The sequence below is a fragment of the Myripristis murdjan genome, chromosome 5 (genome assembly GCF_902150065.1).
Source record: "Myripristis murdjan chromosome 5, fMyrMur1.1, whole genome shotgun sequence".
NCBI lineage: Eukaryota > Metazoa > Chordata > Actinopteri > Holocentriformes > Holocentridae > Myripristis > Myripristis murdjan.
Window position 1 is genome coordinate 17,157,964 of NC_043984.1, and position 17,260 is coordinate 17,175,223.

At 40.2% G+C, this 17,260-nt stretch overlaps 1 protein-coding gene across 1 annotated transcript; it reads left to right on the plus strand.

The window, feature by feature from the left end:
• Window positions 1-7,289: 7,289 nt before the first annotated feature.
• On the plus strand, window positions 7,290-17,229 carry LOC115358722 (solute carrier family 2, facilitated glucose transporter member 11-like). Its single transcript, XM_030050712.1, has 11 exons — window positions 7,290-7,388; window positions 7,880-8,040; window positions 8,324-8,448; window positions 8,680-8,809; window positions 9,466-9,614; window positions 13,326-13,513; window positions 13,632-13,742; window positions 15,111-15,212; window positions 15,313-15,388; window positions 15,499-15,626; window positions 15,727-17,229. Exons 1-11 carry the CDS (start codon window positions 7,290-7,292, stop codon window positions 15,919-15,921), a joined length of 1,464 nt encoding a protein of 487 aa, XP_029906572.1. The 3' UTR covers window positions 15,922-17,229.
• Window positions 17,230-17,260: the final 31 nt, after the last annotated feature.

The following is a 17,260-nucleotide window of genomic DNA, read 5'->3' on the forward strand; positions in this document are numbered from 1 at the left end:
GGCAATATAAAGTAATAATCCATATCTTTGTTTGTGTCAAATGACTCAAAAGTAATCCAGCCTGTACCCGGTTACTAAAGACTATTACTTTGCTGTTGTAAACACACCACGCTGAAAAACATGTGAGCTGTTCTGCTCACTCTGTTGCCACTGAAACCCTGTTCTGGATAGGAAACTAGAAAATGGATGGATGGATGGATGGATGGATGGATGGATGTTGTAAACACTCATGCTGGGTAGGTCTTCCAAGAAAAAAAATCCTCTGGGATACAGGAAGTGGTACATTTTACCTTACCAGTGGCAGCAGCATAACCAGTTCACTTCAATCATCTAACTATCAGTGTGTATGTATATGTAACTATGTTATTCAGTCCATACTCTCCCCTGTAGTGTTTCTGTGTGTTTTCTTGTTTTTGTTTTATTTTGTATTGTGATATGACTTTGTTATGTGCTGCAGAACAGGAACCCGCTGCAAAGCAGTTTTTAACTGAGTCCGGCCAGTTGATTGTAACATCTGTAATGTTGCTTTTAATATTTCCTGTATAATAAAAATGAAATGAAATGAAGCTCAGATTTCATCATCCATATCACAGTAATGATGACAGTTTGAAGTACTGCAATGAGCACTTATCAAATATATCAACAAAAATATGTATCATGGTTAACCAAACTGTCACATTAGCATTAAGGGGCTGAATTTACTGGTGAAGGGTAGCTGGTAGTAGTGTTTTTAGGTAAAGAATTTAAAAAGATTAATACAAAGCTGATATAAAGAGTCCCAGTGCCTTTCATGATTTGATGTTAGAATATTTGTTAATGGGACAATGATGACATTTATTAGTAGTGATACTAGTAACATGTTATCAATAACAGCAAGATGGATGAAAATCCATCCACACACGCATAAAATAAGACAATTAAGAAATAAATTTTACTCTTTTATCAAGAGGGCCAAATCAGAATTTTATTTGTTATTAATGGTATCCCTGGCTGTGAGTTACTCAGGAGCTTTACCTACATATATTATGATGGAATATGATATTTATTATGAGAGAAAGGCTATACAGAATTGTTTTAATGAACATTTTATATATTATGACTCAGTGAAATCCTGTGATGCTACAAAGACAAATAATGACCAGTCTTTTTAATTATTACCTTTCTGTGTGCAAGACGATTGTTCAGACCTAAAAGCTTTAGATCCTCGAAAACTGTCATTAGCTGATCAGATTAGACCCTATTTACAAAGATTTGGAAATCTGTTTTTGTTCCCCTGTGTTAAAGGGTGAGGAAACCAACTATTTTTAATAATTATTGGCCTAGTTGCAAATTTATCTGTGCTTGCTGAGGTTAAAGGTCTCATTAGTGAGCAGCTCAAGGCACTATACGTGTTCAAGGGTAGAGAACCAACTGTTTTAAATAATTAAATAATCTATAATTAATCTTCTGAGTCGGTTTTTGCCTTTTCTCACACAGCCTCGGTGAAATCCTGTCATGCTACCGAGAGCACTCCCCAAGGGGTTTAGTTTGGTTCAGTGATACAGGTCTGTAAATTAAAAGACAAAATCGGAGAGAGCATGTGCGAGGTTACTGCATGTGTTCAGAAACACAGAGAGAAAAGACAAAACGTTACTGCAACTGATTGTTTTGTGTTACATAAGAGAAAGCTGTTGAAATGTCACTCATTAGCAGGGTGCATGTACTATGGCAGTCCCACTGCTGAGGTTGTGAATATGTAATCTTCACTTCAGTCATTCATCACAGGAGTGTGTCGTCTTTATTTACTGAGACAGACGTCAGGGGAGGAGAGGTGTCTGTGTGTGTGAGTCAGATATGGCCAGGTCACTACGCTACAGTGTAGAGGCTTATATAATGTTTATTTAGCTCGAGTGGACATATTTACATAGCAGTTACCAGTGTAAAAGACTGAACCTCAGACATTTCATATGTAGTGGCTGACAAGCACTGATAACCACAGTTTGACTATTTTCTCTCTCTTCCCTTCACATTAATAATGATTTTTGTAATTCACAAGCTCTTCTTGTTTTTTCTAAGACACCTCTCTCCAAAATAGAGAAATAATCCCTAACCAGCAGAGAGGAAACATTGGCAGAACATATTACACTTTTAACTGCTACAGGAATCAACCAGATTAGATCCAGTTTAGTCCAGGAATAAAGACACAGTTCTGGGCCAGCCCTACGCAGTCACGCAGTCAAGCCAAGGTTGTCTGGGTAACAGAATGAATAGTCTATTGATGTGTAACTTCAGGTGGCATCGGGGATATATGAGGGTGCTCCATGTGAACTCCCTCATCCTCCACAGATAAAGGTGCTCACACAGCTCACCTGTGCACCTGTTAAAGCCAGCATCCAAGGAGCCTGTGCAAAAATGGAAGAGCCACCAAAAAAGCCGGTAGGTGAACATTGCTCTAGACTTAATTTTGCATTCTTGAAATGCTTTACTTTTAATGCATTTTTTTTATTTTTTATTTTTTTTATTTTTTTTAGTATTTTTCTTAAATACATATATCCATTCATGATTCAGCCTGCTAGTAACTTTCTGCTTCTGCAACCAATAATGTATTTACACTTTCAAAGTATATTTAAAAAGTATTGCCAACTGTGGAATGAGACCTTGACATATTAAGTAGTATCCATCTGGCAGAGTAAATGAGGGTAAAATCAAATCTGTGTCTGATGTACAAAACATCTTTTGTCAATTACAACCAGTGTTGTTCAAGTGACTGAAAATTACTGCTAATTACTAATTACTAGTTGCTTCACTCAAAAGTAATTGAATTAGTTTACAAATTATTCCATATAAAAATAATTAGTTAATAGGGAAAGTGGCTTTTGTGCACTTTTAAATGCCAGCTTCAATTCTCTTATTAATGCACATGCAGCTTTATTGTTTTATTGTTGCTGTGGTACAGTGTTGACACAGGGTGCATGTCTTCAACAACATACCTGGCAATCAGTCTGTTTAGTTGTGCCTGGCTTATAGACTGTGCAGATAATTTTTTTGGTTTAAAATCAAATCATTCATGGCTGTTGGGATGGAGCGGCTCCTCCTGGGTCAGCAGAGTCAGAGTCACATCGCTCTTCAGCTTTGTGAAGCCTGTTGTTTCACTGGCTGTTTTCAGGGGATTAGATTACTGCTCTTTGATGCGTACAGCTCTCTTGTTTGTGGAAACTGCAGCACCTGAGAGCCCAGTTTTATTATCAATATCAGGCGCCCCAGCAGATCACTGGATAACAGTCTGCACCACATGTTAAGACTGAGTCCTGATCACAGCATTTTGGGTTCAGATCCAACCTCAGGCCATTTGCTGCATGTCACCCCTCTCTCCCCCTGCCTTTCCTTTCTCTCTCTAGTGTGACTGTCAAATTAATATATCATTCTCAAATGTAAAAGTAGCTACACCAGCATTGTGGGGTTTTTTTTTTTTTTTTTTTTTTTGGTTCTTTTTTATCTGTTCAGCCTACAGTGGTGAGCACTTTGTTACACATTTCTCATCCAGAGAATGCAAGACCTTAAAAAGAATCTTTTGTGAATACTGAGATTTGGCTGGTAGATGGAACAAAAGCAAGGAACAACACAGTTTCAATGCCCTAGTTCCCTGACTTGTGAAGAATATGTTCAGCCTTTGTAGAAGCCTAATTATGCTGGCATTTGTCAAGTCAGATCTTTGATGTTATGCTTTTAATATAAAAATATATATATATTCAAACTAAGATTGATATTTCTGAATCTATTCCAAAACAAATGGAACTTCTTGCATTGAATGGGAAATTACAGAGGACTTTTCTATCAATGTGGTTGCAGTCACTCACACAGCTCTTATCTAAACTAAACTACAATGAGATCATTTTAGCTGATGATTTTAATTGGGATTGGCTCAAACAGTAGCGGTTTTAGGCACGGGCGAAGCGGGCAGCCGCCCGGGGCGGCATATATTCATGTCACGTGGGGGGCGGCATGAGAGCAAAAAAAAAAAAAAAAAAAAAAAAAAATCATCCTCGCTGCAAAGCAGTTTTCTATTACCGTATTCATCTGAATATAAGACAATATTTTTTCCATTGAAAATGCCCTGAAAAAACGCCCTCGTCTAATATTGGAGTCTAAGCAAATACACATGTATTGTGCTTGCATATAAACCAGTAGGTAGGCTCGCCTGATGCCGCGATTACCGGCGAATGGCCGCATTGCGCAGTCAATAATCAACCATGTTGTCTGTGTCACTGTCCGTTGTGCTGCTGCAGCCGCGTATGAACAAAAGTTGATTTATAATGAGAGGATGGCAGTATGTGTGCGCTGCTCACCTGTCAGATCCGGCAGACCTGACCGGGTGGGCGCGGCACCTGTAAGCATCAAGCCGGTGCCGCGGCCGGCCCGCCTGATGCTGACCGGTGGCTTTTTTTTTATGCAAACAAGATTTTGTCCATATAAAAAGTATTTTTCCAAAAAAGGTATTTGTGCAGGTGTTGGCGCCCCTGCTCTGGGAGGGGCGCGTCTAGCCGCCAGAGGGGCATCGATAGCGGCCGTTATCGCTTGGAAGTTTGCGCGTGCGCGCGCGCGCGCGCGCGTGCCGGGCTAGAACGGTAGGGCGCAAGGCAGTAATTTCGCCCAGGGCGGCAACATGGGCAGAACCGCCACTGGGCTCAAATCAGCCTCTGATGACCAAATATTTTTGTGATTATTATTAAAATTATCCAGCTTCAATCTCCTTATAAATTAACTGCAATCAACTTACTTTTTAGAAATGTGCCACATAAATTTTCAGCTGATAGTGACCACTCTCTTATCAATGCCATCAGAGATGCCAGGGTCTCTAAAGTAAAACCACACTGCATTTGTAAGTGGAATCTTAAACATTTTAATGAGCAGGGGTTTTATCATTAAGTGTTTAATTTTAACTGGGGTAGAACAAAGCTGATCCCTGGTGTAGATACAGCCTGAACTTTTTTTTTAAATGATGATTTTACACAAATCATAATTAATTTTTGCCTCTTTACAGCAGTAAAATCCTTTGATGTTATAAAGACAATACTTCCTTTTTGTGTGCAAGAAGTTTGTTGAGCCCTAAAAACTTTATATCCTTGAAAACCCCCAAGTCCGGACATGTTGGCCACTATTTTCAAAGATTTGGAAATCTGCTTTTGTTCTCCTGTGTTAAAGGGTGGAAGCCCAACTATTTCAAATAATTACTGGCTTATTTCCAATTTCCCTGTGCTTGCCAATTTCTTGAAGGTCTTGTTAGTGATCAGCTCAAGGCATTTTTTTATAAAAATAATATTTTATCTATGGCAGTCTGGTTTAATGATTCAGCACAGCAACATTAATGCTGCAATAAACGACCTTCATGTGGCACTTGTCAAGCAGCAACATTGTGCTTCACTGTTTATCAGTTTGTCTGAGGCTTTTGACACAGTTGACCATGACATTGTAAAGCTAAGGCTTCCTAACATAGGCCTATCAGAAAAAGCAGCGGCTTGGTTTCCTAGCTATCGCTGATACTTGTCATGGAATTCTTCACAAAAGCGAACAGTCAGATTGTCTTCAGGCTTTTAATGCTGTGACAGCAGGAGAATCACACACCAAAGCTTGGAGGTAGATTGTCAGTATGACAGAGGTGACTGGCAGCTTTTTAAGGTCCTTAGATTTTACATATACTTTGCATGTCTTACATAGTCAATCAGGTAATAAAGCAATGAAAACTTACAAAAACAGACCTAGTTAATGAACAGGTCTAGCCATGAATTGAACAAGTAAATTACCACTTCTAAATGAGATAAGCAGGTAGAAGGTCTGATCCATCGCAAATACCACCAGCTTAACTCTTAGGTCAGACAAAGGCTAACGCAATACATGACTTTTATGGTAAATTCCTTCACTGGTAAGTTTGAGTGGGGTAAGTATGATGTAATTTGTTTGTGTTTCTTACCTCTTTGTGAAGCATACCACAAAATGCTGTGTAAAGCCTGCTTTTCTTTACCATTTATATAAACAATCTATACCAGAACCTATCTGACAGCAATTTCCTCTTTTATGCGGATGACACTGTCATATTTTGCTGTGCCTCAACACTTCTCCAGGCCATCAAAAATTTACAGAGAGACTTAAATATTGTTCAAAACATCTTACTTCACCTGGAACTTGTTCTTAATGCAGATGAGGCCAAACTCATGTTGTTTACAAAACCTAGTAACAGGCCAACATTCTTTCGGTGATTACTTTAGAGGGACAGGTAACTATAATTATAAACACATCCATCTCATGTGCCCCCACCAGGGTATGTTAATTGATGACTCTCAAAGGTTTAATCCCTGTGTACAGAATCTGGTCAAAAAGCTAAGGCTTACATTGAGTTTTATTTTAGAAGAAAAAGGATTTTTTTTTTCTTTTCATGCTAAAAATGATTCAACATGATACAAGCACAACTGTTTGTATAAGTTATAATTCATAATGTATAGCCTTGAGGTCCCTTTCCAGCCATAGAGCCCACACTCACTGCTGTGAGTTAGAAACTGCAGTAAGCTGGCCTGCTCTCACTGTGCTGCAGGCTTCTATACTGATACACCTTTATTTATGAGACAAATCTCTCATGCTCCAGTCCTGCCTCCTACCTGTGCCTGTAAAAACCATCTGACAGAAAAGCAATAGACACTACTCCTGCTCCCTTCTCAAGGTGTGTTTTTGCTCTCTGTCCCGAATGTTTGGACAGACTTTGGAAAAAGGTTCATGTACTGTCCACTCTCTGCTTGGAAAGCAGCTTATGGACTGATTGAAGACTTGGTGAATTGATTTGACTGAATGTTTTTAAATTTAAAAAAAGAAAGTATTTGAGACAATGGCTTAAGGATGCTACTATGTGTTTTTGAGTGTGTCAATCTACTGCAGGCTGTGTGTGTGTGTGTGTGTGTGTGTGTGTGTGTGTGTGTGTGTGTGTGTGTGTGTGTGTGTGTGTGTGTGTGTGTGTGTGTGTTTTATATATGTAGCTATGTTTTGCAACAGCCTATCTTGGTCATGTCTCCCTTAATCTAAATGGGACCTTCCTGGTACAAAAACAGTTAAATAATTGCCCAAATGAAAAAGGAACATAATAACTACTGAATATAGCACGCTTAAAGCCAAATCAAACAGACATCATATGTAGCTGCTAACTTGTAAAAAGACTAAGGAGCTGTTTTAAGGTTTCTTTATTTATTGTAAAACACTTTGTAACTGTTGTTCTGAAAAGTGCAATATAAATAAAGTTTATTATTATTTATTGATTCCACTTTTAGATGCAGTACTGGAGGCTTTACCTTTTGACACTGGTCCTGGGCATTGGGGGATCATTTCAATATGGTATCCAAGTGTCCATCATTGCATCGCCAGCAGAGGTAAGATTTATCACACTATATGTAAGAGGGAAAAATGTGAAATGTGCAGTGTAACTGACTGGCATGTCATAGTTTGAGGTCTGTGTTAACTGTTTTGAAAAAGGGTGTGAAAAATGTGTGAAACCAATAAAAAGTGTTGACACATGAGATGCATGCAAGAGAAGACTTCTGCTGTGCTGAGTAGCTGATGATGATCTGTTAATCACTTGATCAAGAGATCTATTTCATCAGGTGTGTCATAGCAATCAACAAAAACTCTTTGAATGACATCAGTATTCTCCTTTTAAGTTTATATTCATTTAATCAGTCATCAGATAGTGATAAGAGGGGAAAGACAAAGGGAGGCAGTGGAGATGAGAAGGCATGTCAAGTCACATCATAAGATTCATAAAATCTGATTCACAGAACTGCAATTGCATGCCATGCAAGCTGACCTGCCACTGACTGTGCCAGTGCACCACTAACATTTCCCATGACCTTTGTGAGCACAGCATGTTCAGAAATTTGTGAACCAGACATGGATGGAGAGATACGGTGTTCCAGCATCAGACTCCAACATCCAGCTCATCTGGTCCTTCATTGTGGCAGTCTTAAGCCTGGGAGCCTGGGCTGGGGCTATTCATGCTGGTACACTTCCTGTCACTTATGGCCGGTGAGACACACACATATATACACATACACTCACACTCACTCATGCACACACAAAGGGGAAACAAGATTTTTTTTCTGCCCTAATACACAAAATGACCCTGGTTAGAACAGTAGTAATGTAGCATATGCTGCGCTAGTTTTTTTGTGCACACTTATAGCGTTGACACACATTGACTCCTCAATATCTACAACATGATTGTTTGTAACACCATTTTTAAGAGTAGATTAAGTCTGTAAAAGATATAATGACATTTAAGACGTGGATATTTCTTTTGATTTTGCAGGAAAAAGGCTCTGCTGATCAACAATGTTGTGGCAGTTGTTGCGGCCTTGCTCATGCTCTTCAGTCGTATGGCCAAGTCCTTTGAGATGATCCTGCTGGGCAGATTGCTCTATGGATATAATATGGGTATGTCTGTGCGTGTGTGTGTGTGTGTGTGTGTGTGTGTGTGTGCATGAGTGAGTGAGTGAGTGCATGCAGACTTGCACGTGTGCTTGTGCCCATTTGTTGGATTTGTAAAACAGTTTTTTCAGTTTCTTTTCCTTTCCTTTCCTTTCCGTTCCTTTCCTTCTTTGCAATGTGCTTGCCTGTTTTTCTTTTAACTTTTCTATTTATTAAACGCTCTTTCTGTCTCCAAAGGCCTTGGACTGAGTGTACATTTGATGTACCTGGGGGAATGCTCTCCAAAGAAACTGAGGGGTTTCCTGACTCTTACCAGCTCTATCTTCTGCGGCGTGGGGAAAATTGCAGGCCAAATAGTTGGCATCAAGTAAGAACAGACCCCTTAAAGCATAAACTCAGTCACCAGTGTCTATAGACACACTGTCGTGGAATTCTTCAAAAAAGTCAAGTCAGATTGTCATCAGGCCTTTAATGCTGTGACAGCAGCAGAATCACACACACCGAAGCTTGGAAGTAGTTTCTCAGTATTACAGAGGTGACTGGCAGCTTTTAAGGTCCTTAGATTTTACATATACTTTGCATTCCTTACATAGTCAATTAGGTAATAAGGCAATAAAAACTTACAAAAACGGACCTAGTTATTGAACAGTAACAGCTTTATATAGATAGATATAGATATAGATATAGATATATACATAAAATATAAAACAAAAGTTTACTCTCTCACTTATTAAAATGCCAAGAAAGCATTTCTTTGGCCAAAACAATCCTCTGTCCATAATTCCTCCAGATCAAACAGGTTCTCTCTTGTCCAAGACTGAAGTGCAAGACTCTGAGGACCTTGTCTTACTAATTAGTCAAGGGCAAACATTACAGAATAGATGAATACTCTAACACTAGGAGATGTATTTTGCCACTTAAAGACTTTCAGTACCAACAATTAAATCTGTCTCCCTTTTCATTACCACTGTAATGCTGATGTGTATATTCTTCTAAACTGACTTTATTTTACACTCTGTTTAGGGAAATGATGGGCACAGAAGACATGTGGCCGTATCTCTTAGCTGTTAGTGGCATTCCCGCCATACTGCAGTTTGTGACACTGCTCTACTTCCCTGAGACGCCTCGATACCTTTACATTGACAAAGGTGATACTGAGGGCAGCAAAAAAGGTCAGTGGAAACAGCAGTCTGTGCATGTAAAGGGGCGCTCACACTGAAAGCGACAGAGGCGACTTGAGCGACGAGCTGCCATTCATTTTCAATGTACGCTGGCGACGAGGGGCGATTCGGGCGACAGCGGCGACGAGCGACGGGCGACGAGCGAATTGGGCGACGCGATGCGAGCGAAAAAAGTTGAGAAAATCTCAGCTTTATGCAAATGAGGAGCGACGCGACCGAGGCGACGGCCAATAGCGAGCCGATCTGGACTCCCACAGCGGCAAAAGTTGACCGGAGTATGAGAGAGGAGGAGGACGGATGATGGAGGAGAAACTGATAACTGTGGTCTCAGGTTTTCCAGAGCTCTATGATTCAAGCTTGCTTATATACAGGGACAAAAACAAATATACAGGGACAAAAACAAAAAAACCTCCACACCTCCGATTTCTCACGCTGAAGTGCTCATTAAGAGCCTTTTTTTCTTGACTAAAAACGGTTCTGTTTATCTGTGATCTATCGGCTGGGCCACTATTACAAGAGGCCCAGCCAATCAGAAGAATCTTTTCGATAAATCAGGGACTTCCACTCATACCACCGGCATATTATCCAATGAAATGAATGAGTTAGAGGCTACTCACATTACAAAGTTTGTACCGCGCCCAAGCGTTCATGCACGAGCACATGCACGGTCACGCACGCAGCGCGAACGTGGATACGGTGTATCATGCAACTTTCCCCCTGCCTCCGCAAAATCGTTTAATGCGCGCAGTGCGATTACCAGCGAATGACCGCGTTGCGCAATCAATAATGAACCATGTTGTCTGTGTTGTCAGCTGTGCTGCTGCAACCGCATATAAACAAAAGTCGGTTTATAATGCATGGCGCACCTGTCAGATCCGGCAGACCTGGTGCCGACCGGCACCGCGCCGGCACCGCACCGTGCGCGGCCACACGGTCAGGTCAGGTCTTCCGGATCTGACAGGTGCCACTCCGGCTGTCAGCTGGACCTTTCTGAAGGAGGAAGTTACCTCCCAAACTTAAGGTAAATAAACTTCCCTATGTCTGATTACTATGGGGTGCCGAATGTAAAAATTCGGTCACCATTTTATAGACAACATATTTCCAACATTTAGCTCACTTTCCTCACATTTAGCTCATTTTTCTTTCATTTTTCTTTCATTTGAGACAAAAATTCATGTAAAACAGCATGTTCTATAATTGTTAAAAAAAATGTGTACATGTGAAAAATAAATATAAATCTAAATGCTAAATATAAATCTAAATGTTAAATGTAAATGTTAAATGTAAATCTAAATGTTAAATGTAAATGTTAAATGTAAATCTAAATGTTAAATGTAAATGTTAAATGTTAAATGTAAATGTAAATGTTAAATCTAAATGTAAATGTTAAATGTAAATGTAAATGTTAAATGTAAATCTAAATGTTAAATCTAAATGTAAATGTTAAATGTAAATGTAAATGTAAATGTTAAATGTAAATGTAAATGTTAAATGTAAATGTAAATGTTAAATCAGTCGCCAAGTGTAAAGCTAAATATTTAGAAATTATGCAAATTGGGCAGGTCAGCGCCTGTCGTCCACGCCCCTGGCAGTAGCCTCAGATCATGTGGCCCCGCCCACACCACCGACTGCGGCTCAGTGGGTGAGGCGAGGTGAAGAGGCAGAGACATGGCCGGTTCACTCCCGACAGAGGAGCTCGAGAGGGCCGCTGTGCGGGCTGCACTTCAGGGGATAATTCCACGGGTGCACTCCACACCACAAACGGTAAGTGAAGCAGTTGAATTTTAACTTATTAACTAATTCTGGACGGAGTTCCTGTTAACTTAGTTAGCCGGCCGACAAGCTAACGTCACCGTTTGTCAGTGTGACTTGGATGCTAGCAAAGATTATGTGATCCACAGTAAAGATTAGCTATAGCTATGTTTGAAAAACGTAACCCCAGTTAACTACAACTTAGTGGTTACCAGTAGCAACAGTGACCATGTTTCATGTCTCTCTTTTTCAAGACCCTTTTTTGGAAAAATACTTTTTATATGGACACTCTGCAACATCAGCCCATGCTAGCTTTAAACTCAGTGCGGGGTATAGCTCTGTGGCAACTTTAAGCGCTTTTGCTGCATCACAGCCCTCGTAACGTTTCTCATTCACAAAATCGCACACCCTCCTAACCCTCCAGCTGGAGCGGCATGTCAGCTGGCCGCTACATTCAACGGGGTGGCGCACACCGGCCAGCCCACCTGATGCCGGCCGGTGCCTCGGTCGGCACCGTGCCCACCCGGTCAGGTCTGCCGGATATGACAGGTGCGCTGTGGATCACATAATCTTTGCTAGCATCCAAGTCACACTGACAAACGGTGACGTTAGCTTGTCGGCCGGCTAACTAAGTTAACAGGAACTCAATCCAGAATTAGTTAATAAGTTAAAATTCAACTGCTTCACTTACCGTTTGTGGTGTGGAGTGCACCCGTGGAATTATCCCCTGAAGTGCAGCCCGCACAGCGGCCCTCTCGAGCTCCTCTGTCGGGAGTGAACCGGCCATGTCTCTGCCTCTTCACCTCGCCTCACCCACTGAGCCGCAGTCGGTGGTGTGGGCGGGGCCACATGATCTGAGGCTACTGCCAGGGGCGTGGACGACAGGCGCTGACCTGCCCAATTTGCATAATTTCTAAATATTTAGCTTTACACTTGGCGACTGATTTAACATTTACATTTACATTTAACATTTAGATTTACATTTAACATTTACATTTAACATTTAACATTTACATTTAACATTTAACATTTAACATTTAACATTTAACATTTACATTTAACATTTAGATTTACATTTAACATTTACATTTAGATTTAACATTTAGATTTACATTTAACATTTACATTTACATTTAACATTTAGATTTATATTTATTTTTCACATGTACACATTTTTTTTTAACAATTATAGAACATGCTGTTTTACATGAATTTTTGTCTCAAATGAAAGAAAAATGAGCTAAATGTTGGAAATATGTTGTCTATAAAATGGTGACCGAATTTTTACATTCGGCACCCCATAGATTACAAGGTAGCCTACAAAAACGTCTTTTAGTTAAAAGGAAAAAGTCATGTATACAGCACCTACATATAGTCTATACTCCCGCTGACACACCTGCCCCGCCCCCTCCGTCGCTTCTATCGCTTCCATCGCGCCTGCAGAAAACTGCAGGCGACGCGAAGGAAGCGAATCGAGCGACCACAGGCGATTTTGTCGCTTTCAGTGTGAGCGCCCCTTAAGGCTACAATGAGACATTTTTTGTTGTATTAAAATGCCATATTCATAAGAATTGATACAAAAAAACTATCCTTTTCTTAAACTAAATGTTAATAACTTCCCTAGCTTCCCTAGACTTGTTGTGGACAAACCCTACTCACTTCCAGCTCTGTAAAATGTCCAGGCCATCTTGGTTGTCTCTCTTCAGACACATGCATTAATGTATATTAAAGCATGTTTGATCCTTCAAGTTCTTGAGAGTGGTCCTGATCTCAGTGTCATATTTAAAGTCAGAGGGATTATCACATTTAGGCTTTTAAACCCCTAAACATTTTTAAAACCTACTGTATCACTCACATAATGACAGAATTGCAGATGTTTTTTGTCTTTTTTACAGTGTGTCACAGATGTACCGTGTTTCTTTGAATAACTTATGAATGTATGTGTGACAGTGTTGCAGTGGCTGTGGCAGGACGACGACTTGAAGCTTGAGCTTGACGACATGCATAAAGACAGAGAGAACTCACAGGGCGAGAAGGCAAAGACAATCATGGATGTTCTCCGCTCACGCTGTGTGAGATGGCAGATGGCAGCGATGTTGATCCCCTGCTCGGGTGTCCAATTCTGCGGCATCAATGCTGTGTGTGCATTTTGGCTCTCTTGTTGATAATACTGCAAATGTCAGCCAAAAACTCTTGGCAATTTGGTCCACTTCTCCTCCAACTTAACGTCCCTTCATTTCCCATCCCATCCTGCAGCTGTACTTCTATGCCTTTGACATCTTCCGTGAATCAGGAGTTGCAAAAGACCAGATTCATTACCTCTCCATTGGTCTTGGAGCAACGGAGGTCATCACTGTAACATTATGTGTAAGTATCACTGGACTGTCATGTGAATTTGTCTCATGAGTCTTGAAATAAAGGAAATGCAAAAATACAAACAACACAGAATGTAGAAAGTCCATAGGATAGCACTGGAGAGTCGGCACTTCTGGTTAGAAATAATGACTCTGATATCTAGGTTTCAAGTGCAACATCAAAATTACATCACAAATCCTGGTGGGGTAACTCTGAAATTACGTGTTAGTGCACCGCTGGCTCTAAGGGCTCCATGCGATCCCCTCAGGGACAGGGACTATTTTTTTGAAGGTGTGCATCCTCTGCCTCTGCCTCTGCTTAGAAGGTGAAACGTTCAACAAATATATGAGATTGAGGTTACAATTTCACCTTCAAATTTAGATTTAAGTCTAAGTTATAATGGGCATAAACAACATCCACTTCACTTTTATCCTTTTAATATTTGCCACCACTGTCGACGTTTGACCTGTGAAGGAAGCAGCTCCTGAATCAATCAATCAGTCAATCAATCAATCATACTTTATTTGTCCCCAGGGGGAAATTTGGTTTAAGTTACATCCCGTCCAAGAAACACAAAAAGACATGACAAATACAGGGTTACAGGATCAGGAGAACTTTGGGTCAGCCAGCGTGCGCAGCGCCCCTTACATTAGATGAGAAAGGAGGACAATAGGGAAAGGGGGGCAAAAAAGGTCAAATGTCAAACTGGGCTCCTAGGGGAACACAACATGGCATTGGGAAAAAAAAAACACCCCGCACAATAAGCACATATTAAACATTACAACATGACTCGAGACATTGCACATGTGGAAGGAGGAAGGGATTAGGGGAAGGGGGAGGAGTCACAGCACAGACGAGAGGCGTATGCAGCCACTACGGCGCTCCGCACCCACAAACTGCACTGTAACGGGAGGGAGAGGGGGGTGGGGGGCCAACGAGGCGTTGAATTTCAAGGGATGCGTGTATGTGTGTCCTTGTGTGTGTGTGTGCATAAGTCCAGGACCGTCTTCCCTACACAGTCTCAACATTGTCTCTGCCGTCTGATAAGATGACAATGAATGAATTGAGATGCAGTCTTTGTTTCCTCATGTGCTTCGGTTGACCGCAAAATCTTTTTTGAATAAGTCACCCTTTCCTGTTGTGTTACTTTTTGTGATGTGCCATGGCCGCTGAAAAGTTAATCAAGTCCTCTGTGGTCAGAGTTTTGTGATGATGTGTAGCGGGACGTTTCAGGTGTTTCAGGCGTCCATGTAGACTCACTACTGCAGGGTTTTATAGTCAACTTACTCCCCACTAATTGATTTGTTATGCGTAGTGTTAATATCTGTTCGTTTTTAACCCTTAAAAATTCTTAAACTAAACAGCACAGTTTTGTCTCAGTCTCTGTTGATAGATCGAGCCGGGAGGAAGAAGCTGATGGGATATGGTTATCTGTCAATGGGCATCACCATGATTGTACTCACTGTCATGCTGTCCATCAAGGTAACTACACTCCAGCCCCTTTTTTTTTTGGTATTCAGATGCACTTTCTTTACATGATTATATGTTGTTTAAGATATAAACTTCTTTCCTTTTCTTCCAGAACTTGAATTCATGGATCCCATATATAAACATCAGCCTGATCTTTATTGTCATCTGTATATATGGACTTGGACCGTGTGAGTTTTCAGATGACCGTCACACACACACCCACACACACATATACAAAGCCACAGCGGTGGCTGAAATTTTGTCACTTACTCACATTACATATTTTACCTGCTTTCAGCTGGAGTGTCGATGGCCCTCCCTGCTGACCTTTTTCTGCAGGCCTGGCGTCCCTCTGCGTACGTGATCAGTGGGACTGTCAACTGGCTAGGCATGTTTGTTGTGGGGATGTCCTTCGGCTATATAGTGGTGAGATATTTAAAACAACAACAAAAAAAAAATGTTTTGTTTTAAAGCACTGTGTGTTTTAACATGTTGTATTTTTTCTTTTCTTCATTCAACCACACAGAACGGACTCGGGCAGTTCTGCTTCCTTATTTTTGTGGCTTACTGCATTTTCAGTGCAGCGTTCTTGCTGTATTTCATCCCAGAGACCAAAGGAAAGACGATGGTAGAGATTACGGAAGAGTTCAACAAACTGAATTTTAAGAACAAGGCCAACGAGACCACAAAGGCAGACTTGGCCCTTTGTACTAAACTCTAAGGAGTTTTTTGTTTTTTTATTTGTTTGTTTGTTTTGCTTTGTTTTTATATTTTTCATTACATTTTTTTTCCACAAATCTGGTTTCCAGTCTGATTTTGTCAGTGCTATTAAATGTTGGGTATTGATAAAAAATAACCAACCTGAAACTGTTTTTAGCGAACTACTTGTACATTGTCATTGGCATTTGATAAGATGTCTACCTTTCTTCTCAAAAATTTATTTATTTATCGAAACATTACGCTTGGCATAGGCTTCTCAGCTCAGGGTAATAAGATGTAAACAGATTACCTGATTGTATGAAATTATGAAGATGCTGACAATCTGAAAGCTGTTTTGTGTTGTCTGTATTCTGTTGAGCCTTTCTTTTTAATTACTGTTAGCATTATTTCAAGTAGTGATTTATAAGAAAAGTGTTTATTGAAGTGAAAGACACAATAAGGTTCTCAGTGGTTATGAAGTAGAAAACCAGTAGCTATCTATGCAGGGTGGCCCTTTGTGACGCTCTATAATCAATTAATATTCCAGTAGTTATATAACTCTTATTTATCAGTTCATAATCGGATTGCTGTTTCTTTATAGATTTAGTAACTGATTCTTGATTGCCAACTGATCAGCTGCTTTTTGAGCATCACAAATGGCCTCCTTCTCAAGCAACTGCCTGAATAAGAGAGAAAACTTGCACTGTCTGCTTTGTTTTTAATAACACAATGCAAAGTAGTAATATCTGCACTGTCACAGGTTGACTGCCTGTTTAAATCACTCTGTGAAAACGGGCCAAACATGTAGCTGAGTTACAGAGCCCTTTGTATCTGCTGGTAGTAATCAGATTTGGGGAGAAAACAAAACACCCTGTACATTGAAACAAAGAGTCTGCAGCCCTGCAGGGTCAGAGGAGAGGTCGTTTGAGGTCCTCATGCTATTTTCTTCTTTTTTTTTTTGTTTGTTTGTTTTTTTTAACCAAACCTCACAAGATCAATTAGAGTTCAAGATCCATTTTAATAACAGTATTGATTATGAAAGTTAAAGGGCTTCTGGTTATAGTCCAGAAGTTATAGTTCTGGAAGGTCACTCAGTTTGGCTCTGTGATACTCCAACAATATGTCTGAAATCAAGATGTTTGCTTGCTTTTCAATGGGAAAAAAATACATGTAAAGGACAAGCAAACAAAATTTTGTTCTCTCTCTTCTAGCATGACATGAATGACTTGTTACAGGATGAATGTGCTTTTTATCTATTATAATAATAAGTCTTTATTTGTATTGTATTGTACTGGAGGCTGTATTTTTATTTGATAAATAAATGGTGCCTTACAACCCCTGCCAACTCTTTTCCCCCCCTT

Bases quoted from the DNA above. Each gene is read 5' to 3' on its own strand.
- LOC115358722 (XM_030050712.1), top strand. From the start codon at position 7,290: ATGCAGTACTGGAGGCTTTACCTTTTGACACTGGTCCTGGGCATTGGG. The intron at 8,810-9,465 runs GTAAGAACAGAC...CACTCTGTTTAG, and splicing joins GGCCAAATAGTTGGCATCAA to GGAAATGATGGGCACAGAAG. The intron at 15,627-15,726 runs GTGAGATATTTA...TCAACCACACAG, and splicing joins TGTCCTTCGGCTATATAGTG to AACGGACTCGGGCAGTTCTG.